The sequence below is a fragment of the Rosa rugosa genome, chromosome 2 (genome assembly GCF_958449725.1).
Source record: "Rosa rugosa chromosome 2, drRosRugo1.1, whole genome shotgun sequence".
NCBI lineage: Eukaryota > Viridiplantae > Streptophyta > Magnoliopsida > Rosales > Rosaceae > Rosa > Rosa rugosa.
Genome location: NC_084821.1, coordinates 33,890,271 through 33,903,243, shown reverse-complemented (window position 1 = coordinate 33,903,243; position 12,973 = coordinate 33,890,271). Strand labels below are relative to the sequence as shown.

The 12,973-nt window shown below is 34.1% G+C and overlaps 1 protein-coding gene across 2 annotated transcripts; it reads right to left on the bottom strand.

Annotated features, from left to right (window-relative positions):
- Nucleotides 1-3,414: 3,414 nt before the first annotated feature.
- On the bottom strand, nucleotides 3,415-10,704 carry LOC133733654 (putative axial regulator YABBY 2). Of its 2 annotated transcripts, XM_062161302.1 has the most exons (7): nucleotides 10,436-10,704; nucleotides 10,216-10,325; nucleotides 8,187-8,408; nucleotides 7,599-7,758; nucleotides 6,765-6,813; nucleotides 5,609-5,684; nucleotides 3,415-3,718 (listed from the first exon to the last, which is right to left on the bottom strand). In XM_062161302.1, the coding sequence occupies exons 2-7, from the start codon at nucleotides 10,288-10,290 to the stop codon at nucleotides 3,599-3,601; spliced, it is 702 nt and encodes a 233-aa protein (XP_062017286.1). In that variant the 5' UTR covers nucleotides 10,291-10,325; nucleotides 10,436-10,704; the 3' UTR covers nucleotides 3,415-3,598. The 2 variants fall into 2 exon arrangements, with proteins under 2 accessions (XP_062017286.1, XP_062017285.1); XM_062161301.1 differs by having other exon boundaries at nucleotides 10,216-10,702.
- Between the last annotated feature and the right edge of the window lie 2,269 nt (nucleotides 10,705-12,973).

Genomic DNA, 12,973 nt, shown 5'->3' with positions numbered 1-12,973 from the left:
GGGTACAAAACCAAATAAAAAGGCTGAAAAGATAAAAAAATACACAAAAGTCGGAGCCCAAACAAACAGTAAGAGGCCAACAGAAATCGACAAACAAAAGAAAACCCTAATTCTAAACTTCTCCTTATCTTCAGCCGCCACAGATCCAGCACCACCAAAGTCCACCATGGCCGTCGTAGCTGAATCCATACGTGGAACTCCAAAATTGCAGCTTGAAAAGAGACCCCTACACCAAAGCCCGATCAAAATAACCCTGAAAATGGGGAAAAAAAATAGAGGATCTAAACACAGATTCATCATCATCTCCACAGTAGAGATCTGCACCATAACATGAGATTTGCAGCCACAACTCAGAGAACAAATCTGGGCAAACGAAACCCAGAACACATGGAGCCAACAGACCCCGATAATATAACATAGAAGGAGGTGGTGCATGCACCCGAGCCAAGGCTCTACCTATCTTTCGAGTGAGACGCGAGATATCGCGTTTGAGAGGAGTCATTGCAAGAATCAAGCCATGGTACCGATTTGATGAAATGGGGCCTAAAACCTCTATAAAGTCATAAAGTTGAAATCAAACTAAATTTATTACTATAATAGAGGTACAGTTATAAAAGAAGTTATTTTTGACGAAATGTTTCTTATGTATTACATTAGAGAAGTTTTAAATACACATCCCTAATTACTTAATACACACTCCTTACTCAATACACCTACTATTTAATTACTCATTCTAATATTTTACTAAATACACAACCCAAATTACCTAAAATATCCTTAACCTAAAAAACCATGAAATACACTATTATTTAACTACATTAAGGCTACTATTTAATTTGATTAGTATATATTAACATATTAGTATTTTATAATTGACCATATTAATTACTTGTGTTAGTTATTGAGAAATCCATAAGGAATTATCATTGTTCCCTTCAAATAGATGCTTAGAAATAGGTTTTGTATTATTTAAGTTCTCATCCACCAAACACCATATTGATCAAGTATAAAATTTTGAGTCGAACATTCAACACAATGGCGGAACTACGAAATTGTCATTGGATGGTCAAACAACTTAACAATTACAAAGTTTTATACCTGTGATTTTTTAGAAAAAAAAAAAACAAAAAGTGGGAGTAAGGCGATTTGTTTTAAAAACATTTAATGCCATTGATTTTGAAATTCTAAATTATATGGTTTCTCACCCCATTTAATTACAATTTATTTAAGGAAAGTTTAAATTAGATGGTTTCTAACTTTATACTTGTTTTAAATGAGGATCCATGTATAGAAATTTATTGTGTTTATAATTATAGAATCATATAAGGAAGATATGATTATTATTATTATTTTTCTTCTAATATATAGATGTCTATTTTGGTCATTTAATCTACCTAAAAAATCTGATTTGAAATATAAAATAATAGGGATGTGTATTAAGTAGTTTGGGGTGTGTATTTAAAATTTCTCATTACATTAATGGTGAAACATTAGAAAAATTACCCTTTATTTATGGTTTTCTTAGGACCCTGAAACAAGCACTGCAAAATTAGGACATTGGATGTTGATGAATTGCAAGTTACGAATGAAGCATATTAAGATTCGACAACTCCACTGAATTCATCCAGTGGATATTAATGTATCCCTTAATCATGCAAATGAGCACCAAGTCATGTATGCTTTAACTGCACAAGAAATCATTGCCGCAATCGAACAAGAACAAGAAGGAGCTAATCCTGAGGATATGAGAGTAGAAAAATACCAAAAGTTTCATGGCAAGAAGCTATAAATATGTTTGACAAGTTAGAAACATTTTAGCTTAAATAATTAGAAAATAAGAGCAAATGTAGTTTCCCATAACTTCTCTCCTTTAAATTGTCTCACTCCTCCCACTTCACCTACCTAAACATATCTATACACAGAGAACTTTCGTACATACACATGGTGAGTATCGCATAATCTAGTTATATATTAGATTCTTAACTCTGTCATTGACATTCTTACCTTTGTTGTTCTTCAAGTTGAAAAAGTTGATGCCTCTAAGATTTTAAAAGATTCAATATATATCAATATCTTCATGATCCATATAATCATAGCCAATATTAAAATTGGTTAAGAATGAGCCATGGTTGTTGTTTTGCAAATGCGTAAAGTGATTGATGATGTAGTCATGTATCCAAGATATATTTGACGGTTTTATAACCTCTTTCGATATGTTTCAACCAATTTAGTTGCTTGCTAATTCTTCATACGGACTACAATTATTTCATCTGTCATTGACATTCACGTATGATATTGAAGAGAGGTCGATTGTATTTTGAAGACAAAGAAAAAATTTAACTATAAGAATATTTAATTAATAATTTGATATATAAAATATTTAATTCTTATTTTATTTTTGTAGAATCTTCTTTATTTTTATTTTTATTTATTTATTAATGATGAAGAGTACAGATGGAAGTTTGATGACAAAAAAATATAGGAGGTGTGCATTACATGGTGTGTATATAAAACTTGTCTTAACATAAACACGGCAAGACAATCCATAAAGTGCCACGTTGCCACATATTAGAACGTTCATTTGGTGCCACGCTGCCTCATTTGGTGGCTTGTAGGAGAATATATGATTGGGTAGTGCGTATGGGTAGTCGGATTGTAAATTTTAGTTTTAGTTTTAGGTCGACTATATTTTTCTTGGATATACTAAACCGTCTAAACATACAGTGATGTTCAGCTGGTCAGTTACTAACCAAAGAATTTATGCTCAATAACCTTAGATTTACATCAAAGGGTGGAAAACAAAACACCTCAACTTAATAATAATTTTCTCTGCCATTGAATTTACATCCAAGGGTTGTTGAGCATTATTTTCTTGATCAATAACTGACCAGGTGAACATTTTCCACTAAACATATTTGATATTATATAAAGTAGTAGGAGTGAAACTAGCTGCGCACTGGCCTCTATAATGCATAACTTGAGCTAGCCCTCGCTATCTAGCTAAAAAACAAGTGAAAGATGCAAGAACGTCTGCATCATCTGCTTTTCTAACTAGCTAGCTGTGAATACAAATGACACCTCTGGCTCTTTCTCTCGTGCTATAGCTAGCTAGCTGCATTGATTAGTCACTATGTAGTATGTACAGTCGTGTTTGACAGCTGATCGATATTGATGTATACTGATCGCTAGCTTTGCTATATAGCTACCACCTGCAGGTTACAGAGCTGCCTATGGTCTATTGGGTAGATTCCCAGATGCCTGGAATTAACCATTGTATATATTGCATGTGGTCCTCGGAGAGACACAAGCTATATATAGCCTAGCTTAATAGAGGTCAACAAATTAATAGAAATTCATTGTTTACTCAAAATATAAAAAATTTATTTATCCAAAAAAAAAAAAAACAATTAAGAATTTACCGTAATTATAAAGAATTTATTCGAATAAACACTACATATATATATGTATATGGTACACAAAGGGTACTAGATACTAATTTTTGTTACAAGGAGACTTCATTAACCTCTAAATTTTTGAGTGGTTCCATTGGTGATCGATATGATGTTTGAGTACTGCTCAATCATCTCACTTTTGTAATTTAGTAGAAGCCATTAGTAGACTTTTGAGTTCCCTCTCCTGCAAAAGTTTGATTATCCAGCTTTGCTTGCTTGTTGCTTTCCAGCTTTAACCCAAAGTGAATGTGAGGAAAATGTGCCCACTGCATGCAACACGAAATCTTTAATGATCAATTAATCCTTTCCATTATTGACATGGCAATTGTACCACAAATGGAGTCCAGCTTTACTCTTATTTATTCAATATAATGATGATAGATTATAATGTGACCATAATGTAATTTCAGTTCCTATTAAACTTTGAACATCTTTAAGAGCAACTCCAACAGCTTCCCCATATTTTGATTTTTCTCTATTTTAGAAAAAAAATAAGCATATTTTACTCCAACAGATATAGATCCCCATTTTAGGGATAGTGAGGAAAGAGAAAACCAAATTTCCTAAATTTACAGCAATCTTTAATATTTTAAGGAAGAATTATGAAGATTTTAGAGATTGCTGTAAAATAGCGAGTTAGAGTTGGAGAAGAAAAATTGCTTAAAGCTTTGACTTTTGCCTATAATACAAAAATTATAAGGAAACTGTTGGAGTTGCTCCAATGAAAAGAAGTTCAAAAACGAATAAAAGTACTTCACAATCCAATTTTTCAACCAATACTGAGCCTTATTCAAACAATTCATCAAAAATCAAAAGCTAATGTTAAGTAACTAATCTTGTCTTGGCTGTCTGTTCAAACTTATAATCTTCACTAAATTTAAACGTTTAACAGTAACTAATCCTGTTTTAGCTATTTGTTCAAAGCACAAGAACATATATACTGATTATCTGTCCAATTTAATTTAATTTTTTTGGTAGAATTATAAATTTGTACGTATTAAAGGCAATCAAGAGTGAAGATTATGATACAGTCATACTTACCAAAAACACATGAAAGTAACCTAGATCGATTTACCATTTGAATGTAAGAAAAAGGTTGTCTTTTACCGAAAAAAAAACAAAAAACAAAAAACTTTAATAACCATATGATTTGCGCCACCGATCCCTTCAAACAAAATATATTCTTGCATCCGATGGATATTTGCAACTCTCTAGCTAGATGTACTACATACATTTATTTAGGCCTTGGCATGACGTTTGCGCTAAATTCTTTTGAAAGGAACATCAAATATCGATAGAGTTAAACTTGATATATATCCTATCAACTTCTTTTTTTTTTAGAATATATCCAATCAAATTCAAGTATTATATAATAGCATATTATGATATATAACCAAAAATACTATGATATCTATAGAATATAAAGTCAGAAGAAATCTTGTTCCCAATCAAAAAGAAGAAGAAATCTTGTTCATGACTGTTTTGCCACTTTTTGTAAGTACTTTTCTTTCTATTCTTGATTAATTCGTCTTTTTTAATTAGGCTGCTAAATACTAATGAGCTACTCATGACAATAACCTAAAGGAGAAATTAAAGTTAACCATGAAAACTACCTTGAAGCTTTTTACTTTCTCAGGTACATGAAACTGAAAAACTTCTTTCGACTTAATTTCACTACAGGCCACAAACATTGTCCATAAAGGTCTACCGTGAAGCAAATGGTGTGGCCAATAGATTGGCACACCTTCCTAGTGTTGATTTCTAGATGTAGTTTGGTTAGATGAGAGTCCTGTTATCATTCGGGATATTCTCTACGAGAATTATTGTTGTAACTCATGGGGCACATACCTTATGTCCTCCCCGTTGTATCTTTCTATGACTATTAATAATAATCTAAGGCATGGGGATGAGCCTCCCAGCTAAGCTGGGTTCCAAACCCCATTTCAAAAAAAAAAAAAAAACAATTATCATTATTTAGCAGTATTGGTTAATTTGATATGCTTCTACTATTGAACAAGTACATGGCTACCCAAAAAAAGGAAAAAAAAAACAAAACAAAAGACAAATCTTAGTAGTTAAGGGCACGAGAGACATGAATCATTCATGGTGGCTTCTATCTCTTGGCTAAGAATATATTCCATATATACATAACTTACATTTTTGGCTGCTGTGCTAAAAGCTTCCCTATGGCTAATGTCAGGATTACCAGCTTTGATCCTTTGGATTTCCTCCCTGCACACACAATCAGAGTGAGTGAGTTGTAACAAAACGATAGCTTGATAAAAGAGGTTTTAAACTAAACTAGATTAGTACATATACTCAGTGAAAAAGAAATATTGTGTTCATGAAATTTGGTAAACAAAAAAAAACAAATGTGTGAATGTGTGATAAAAGCCAGTTGTTATATATCTAGCTTGGATATGGCTCCTCTAAAGTTATTTTTGGTGAAGTTCGTAAAATCTCAATCGTCCATGTAATCGCATGATCCTTATTAAGTAACATAAGTTAATATTTTATTTTGGTCAATTCCTGATATTCCGTTTGCCTATCTTCCCCTCTTCTTCATCTTCTTCCTTCTATATATCTTCTCCCTTTTGTCCGTCTTTTTTTTTTTTTTTGTTTATCACCACAAATTCACCATTAGCCTTTATCTTCCCCTTCTCAGTTTATGATTACCTTTACCTAATAGTTTCCATGGCCAAATTGATACAAAACAGATGAAACTGTCAAATGAAAACATTAAATTAAAAGCATATCAGGAGGCTAGGGTGTTTTCTTCCCCTCATGAAACGTGGATCACAACCGAGACAAATTTGGGATCAAAGCATTCTCCCATATTCCATATGCATATAATTTAAGAGCATCAAACTTGGATTAGATCATCAAAGAGAGAAATAGGGTTACCTAACACCCCTCGGATCCCAACAATTGACAATAAAACCATTGTTATTCATTGTTTCTGAAGAAGAAAATCCAAGTTCACAAGTTAATTTGGAGATGAATTGAGAAACAAAGAGTTTCTCTTAAGCCAATAACACAGAGTTAATGGCAAAGTTATCACAATTTTTTGTTTTTGTTTTTTTTGAATAAATTTGTTTCATTGTTTAGGGAAAAGCAAAAATGCTAAGAAAAACGAAATGGTTCCTTTTTTTTTTGTTTGAATAAGAAATGACTCCTTTTAAATCATTAGATTACACTTGTGATTGAGATTTTACGAACTTCACAAAACTTCACCAAAAATAACTTTAGAGGAGCCGGATCCATCTAGCTTAATATTAAAGTTATAATGAATTCAGTGAAAATGAAACTTACTTGATAAACCTATTATAAGCTGAAGGAACGCGTTGTCTCTTCTCTGGTGCTGAGATTTCAAAAAATAAAAAAATAAAAAGAAATAAAAACACTGGTTAACAAATTCAACTAGGAGCAGTAGAAAAGATAGCAGAAAAATTCACTAGTCTGATGATTATATTGCCATCGAAACTATTATATGGTTCATTTAGACCCTAAAATCCCTTTCTACTTGTAATAGAGCGTGGCTGGATTCAACACTTGACATGTTACGAGAAGATGCTCGCACCTAATCCTTTTACATTTTTTTTTTTGAGAAGAATCCTTTTACTTATTAACAACAACAACAACAACAACAACAAAAGTTAAAATTGTAAAAGTTATTAGCGCATGCTATTTATATACGTATTAATTGATGGGTAAAAGCTGTTATGATTGGTCACCATCGATCTTAGCTAGATGGACCATACAGATGAGGTACTGAAGAAGACAAATCCTGAGTTGGGGCACTTAGAGATCATGGTATTTGAATCCGATATCAATGAATTGCAAACTTGTGTAGTTATGAACTTATGATTAATATATTATAGCGTGCATGATTTATATAACAACTGACCTTGAAGAGAGATATAATTATCATGTCGTTATTACTTTTTCCAGTAGTGTGCAGATACCTACTATATTTGTATCATCAACTGGTTTTGCATTTAACCTTAGTAATACGTACAGGAGGGTCCGTTATTACTCCAATTAAATAGATCGTAAGTTCCAACACTGAATATATCTAATAATCTATGCATGCATGTTTGTGTATGTGTGTGTGTGTTTTAGAGAGAGAGAGAGAGAGGGACTGACGGCGAATGGGAGAGACTCTTGGTTGGTCTACAGTAGTAGAGGACTGATCAAATGCAGGAGCAGCAGCAAACTTGTTGCATTTGGAAGAAGTAGACGATGATGATGAAGATCCGTAGTCCTTATTTGATGAGGAGTCCTCAGAGCTCACCTGATGTTGCTTCTGTAATAATGGTGATAATTAATTAAGTGGCTCATCAGATACTTAAACTATTTTAATTCGAATAAACTGCCAACTAATTTTCAGTCAGATTAAACCATCTTTTTTTGGCTTATTGCCAGTCAAATAACCGTAAGCGCGCAGTACACCTTAGCTATGGCTACCTAGCTAGCTAGCTTCAATAGAATATTGATTAATCAATTGATTCAAATGTATTCATTTTCAAGCTAGCACACCTACATATAGAGAACAGATTGATGATGATGAGTTGGTAGTACCCAGAGGATAGGAATTCAAACAGTAGTGTGTTCTTGAACTTCTCGATCTCAAATTGAACATATTGAATGAATAGTGATGAAATACTTAATCAGTACTACTAACTAATGTACGTATTAATAATATGAACTAAATTTGGAAGTTACAACTATTACCTGGTGCGCGAAAATATTAGGATGAGAATGATAATGCTGAGTATGGGGATGAGGGTGAGGAGTAGCAGCAGCAGTAGTGGTAGGACTGGGACTAGTTGAGTGGTATTGGAGCGAAGCTGCTCCGATGTTAACAGACAGCAGATTTGCGCAGTGACCACATCTCACCGTCACCACTGTCGTCGTTGCCGCCGTCAATGGGCCGTTGAATGCTGGAACACTCACCTGCACTCAAATGTGAGGTTGATATTAATTAATTAACTAACTAATACAATGTTATACGTACATTGTTCATCCAGCTTTGCAAATTAAGAAGCTAAATGCGGTAATGTACATATATACTGCACATAGATATATATATATATATATATATATCGAGAGAGAGAGAGAGAGAGAGAGAGAGAGAGAGAGAGAGAGACAGATCAAGGACGGAGCATAGCAGAGACCTTCAGACCTCACATGGGTAATAACTACTATAAGGACGACTACACATACTAGTCTGCTTTACGCTTAAATTCAACACACACTCTCTCGCTCACAGACACAGAAAGAGAGGGAACACAAAATACAGAATATATATATAAATGGGTAATTTGTTGTTGTTTTCTGGGTTCTGGCTTTTCTCAGGCTGACTGACTGGATCTGACATTAGCATTAGCTAGCCACGAAGGGCTAGCGAGGTAAGGTCGATCGATGATAAAAGAGAGGCTGAAAGCGACATGACTGGAACGGATACCATTAAAGCCCCATTCTAACCACTCACTCTGAGCTATGATCGAATAAAGCTGATAAATTGATCATCACGTACCATATATCATCATCAAGTAGATCGATCACTCACTAAATTTACTATTCACTTCGCTTAGTGTTTGAACATCTCCCAAGTTTTCCGAAATGAGAGAACGAAAGGCATTAATTCCAACTCAAAAAACGTTGAACAACAGAAGCATCATATAAGATGAAAGAACACTTCAACAAAAAAGGCATGATTTTATTTATCTTCTTCGTCAAGCAGATCTGTCCGTCTTGCTAGCTAGCAACAACAAACTTGTTTAAAGGAGAAAGGGAAAAGGCAGCTTTTGTACTAGACTCATATTCAAAACCTCAAATCTATACATCCATGCACAACGATCTCATTTGTTTATTCCGTAATTCAATTATTTAATTATAAAATAAAGAAAGAACGAAAGACAGAAGATCTGGAGTGAAAAAGCAATGACATGACAAGATACAATGATAAAAGAAAACCGATCGATGAAACCACTGCTATGCCTAGCTTTAGTAGCATGAAATCCATCGAGTCTGCATAAAATTAGTACTGCCAATTAAGCTTGCCCTAATTATATATACTCAGCTCGCATTTGCTCTACTTGCCCTAGATCCTTAGCAGGTTGATCATGGCCATGAAAACCTATCTAGCTTTAGCTGGAAGCAATCTATCTTCGGTCACTTTTGAAATTCTTATCCACCGAACACTTTTTTGTCTGGATTCCAGTTCTAACTACCACAACACACTGTAGTAGTAGTCTAGCTTGACTTCCCATCCTCTCTTTTAATTAAGTGGATAAAAACTTTCATCTCCATTGAGTTATCGGAAAGGTGTGCTGCCGGACTAAACCCAAATCGAAGCAATTCCTCATAAAATATAACACAACACCATACTTACAACAAAGATTAATTCTTTGCCCAATTCCATGTCTAATTAATCATAACAAATTGCAAGTCTACTTGTCAATTAACTGAAGTAAAACTACTTGAAGCAGCAAAAAGGGCATTTTATGCAGCAGCCGGTTTTAAGAGCCACAATTAAAAATCCGGCCAATTCTTTCTTCTCTACTAACATTAAAGTTAATATTTCTGGCTAGTGAAAGCTACCCAGCTGCATAAAGAGTCGTGAAAGAAATTCAGTCATATTTGATCCCAAAACAAAAACTACGGATTTGATTGTGAAAAGACAAAGCACACAGAGAAACCTCAGATCGTTTCAAGAGAAGAGAGAGAGAGAAGAGAGAGAGAGAATTGAGGGCTGTACCGCTAAAATGGTGTTGCAGAGGTTGCAATGAACATAACAAACACGTTCGGAGGATGCCATCAATTCCATTGACATAATTTTTCAAAGCGTAATTTGTGAAAGATAGATATCTATATACAATATGTATAGCTAGATCAGGTAGCAGATCAATTTCGAATATATATGAAAAATTAAGGTGATAAAAGAAAGTAGAATAATTATGATAAATAAGAAAGCATACAAAGAAATGAACACCAAGACAAAAGGAGAAAAAGCTGAATTTATGAGAGAGAGAGAGGATGGGACTAGTCTGGTCGGAGTGAACTAGTGGGGGAAGAATAGATGTAATAGTAATATGTATAAGTAGTGGTTTCCTTGTAATGAAAGGCGGTTTGGTTTATGAGAAAGGTTGTTTGTGGATTTAGGGAAGAGAGAGAGAGTGTGTGTGTGGGGTTGGATGTGTTATGATTGAGAGAATGAGTGGGTCGGAGTGAGTGAGTGACCCATTTCTTCTCTCTTTCTCTTTCTCTTCTCTCTTAATCTCTTTGGCTTGGGTTTCTGTAGCGGACGAGGGGGGAGCGATATATTGATTGATTGATTGAGATATTTGTTATGCTGCTTTGGAGAGGAATGTTTTAGGGGAAATAGAATCAATTCTAATAAGAAATTTCAAAAAAACCAAGGTCTTGTTATTGGTAATTTATTGGTATTGGGATGAGAGACATGACAATGCTCAGAATTTCTGTCATGTATTTGTATTTTGTATGTTTGTCGAGTGTCAAACCCAAAGCCTCAAACCTGGATAGTGAAAGATGCTTTCCTCCTTTACTCCATTATTAGTCATTTCTTATAACAAACCACCAGCATTTCTGATTTATTTATAAATTACAGGTAAAATTTCCTAACACAACCTGTAACCTAATTGATTAAAACGAAAATAGCACCAATTGATCGAAAGAGGTAAAGAGTCAATCAAAGCAAGAAGATGATGACCAATATTTTAAAACACTGAGGTGTATACCGAAGTGTTTTGGGAGAGCCTCAATAAGGCGTAAGTTTCGACGCATAAAACGTAAGTCTTATGTAATAAAAATAAATGTATATTTTCAACTATAAAACATTAATAACATAAGAAAATAAATTTATTCACTAATATTTTTTTATCAACTTAATCTCTATCCCATTTATTTAGTTATTTTGATTGACTTAATCTCTCTCTCTCTCTCTCTCTCTTTTTTTTCTAGTTTAAAGAAAAGGAATTTTATCTTCCTTGCTGTCCTACTTCTACTAGGATCCTACTTCTAGTATATATCACTTCTAATCGGAATACTGCTACTTTTCAATTGTAAGGCATCCTATTCCAAGGCCTCACAAACGTGGTTGCTCCTATTCTCTATTCCTCTTTTCTTTCTTTCTGTTTTCCAAAAAGGAGTTTATCTTCCATTAGTCTCCATCCTAACTTTAAGAGAACATGATCTCAAAGGCAGAAAGAAGTCAACAGAAGCACTATGTTGCAGAGAGTAGCCATGGATTTCACCATTCAGATCACAACAGCGGTAATTTTTTTCCATTCGGATCACTGTGCGAAAACTGTACAAAACAATTAACATCAAGAAAAGCAAAATGAAGTCCGATCGGCATCAAGAAAAACAACAACATCGAATTGATCTCCAATTATTCAAATCGAACTACAACTAAAAAAAATCTGGGCGTTTGCTTTCGATGCCTTACCGCACGCCTTTTGCGCCTTCAACGCTTTGAACAACGCCTTTGGCGCATGGTCGTCTCAAGAGCAAAACAGACTCAATTTTATCAACTCCTCGTGCTTTTTTACGCCTCAAGGCGCGCTTTTTAATTCATTGATGATGACTATACATACTGGCCATTAAAAGTCGGTCATCAAAATTTACTTAATCTATACCATATTTAAGAGAAGAAAAGTTGTCGGCCAAAACAGAATGTTTTTACTAACTATCGATCTCTTATATGTTAAAATACTATGAAAACTAAATTAATTTTTGAGTTGAAGAGGTCAATCTCATTAAGCATTTCAGCAAGCGCGCAGTACAATAATGGCCTGCCCATAGGGCTGTCAGAAAAAGCCATTACACAGAGTCAAGGTTCTAAAAATCGCTAGGCGCTAGTCGGGCGGTGGCTAGGGGACTAGCGCCCAGACGCCTAGGCGGCGACTAGGCTGTTTTTATTTTTTTTATTTTTATTTTATTTTATATCATATAATTATATAATTAAGAATAATATTGATACTCAAAATAGCTGAGATACACTAAAATATTGGCACATATTGACACAAACCGTGATAAAATCTATGTCATATTCATCACCCCACCTTTGACTTAGTCAAGTACTCTCATCAATGGTGCAAAACGTCCGTAGTGGTAGTGGTGGCATGAAATATGATTTTGTAGCTATTGCATCTGACATTTATGGAATTAAAATACTTTTTTTTTCACCATTTCGCAAATCGTGCCTTAATTTTCTAAAAAAGAAAAACCAAACCTCTCTCTCTATCTCTCTCTCACACCAAGCGTCTGGATCTTCTTCTTCTTCTTAACACCTAGATCCCCTTTCTCTCTCTCTCACCAAGCGTCTGAATCTTCTTCTTCTTAAAACCCAGATCCCCTTTCTAATTTCTTCAACGCAAAGGGGTGGCAACTCAACATCTTTCACTTATGAAGGAAAAATCTCAGCTTCTTTTAAGTTTTATTGAAGTTTGGATCTTGGATCAAAAATCTTGATTCTTGAATTTCAATTTCTTTTG

Bases quoted from the DNA above. Each gene is read 5' to 3' on its own strand.
- LOC133733654 (XM_062161302.1), bottom strand. From the start codon at position 10,290: ATGTCAATGGAATTGATGGCATCCTCCGAACGTGTTTGTTATGTTCAT. The intron at 7,759-8,186 runs GTAATAGTTGTA...CCATTATTACAG, and splicing joins CTAATATTTTCGCGCACCAG to AAGCAACATCAGGTGAGCTC. The intron at 3,719-5,608 runs GTAAGTTATGTA...TGTTGCATGCAG, and splicing joins TTAGCACAGCAGCCAAAAAT to TGGGCACATTTTCCTCACAT.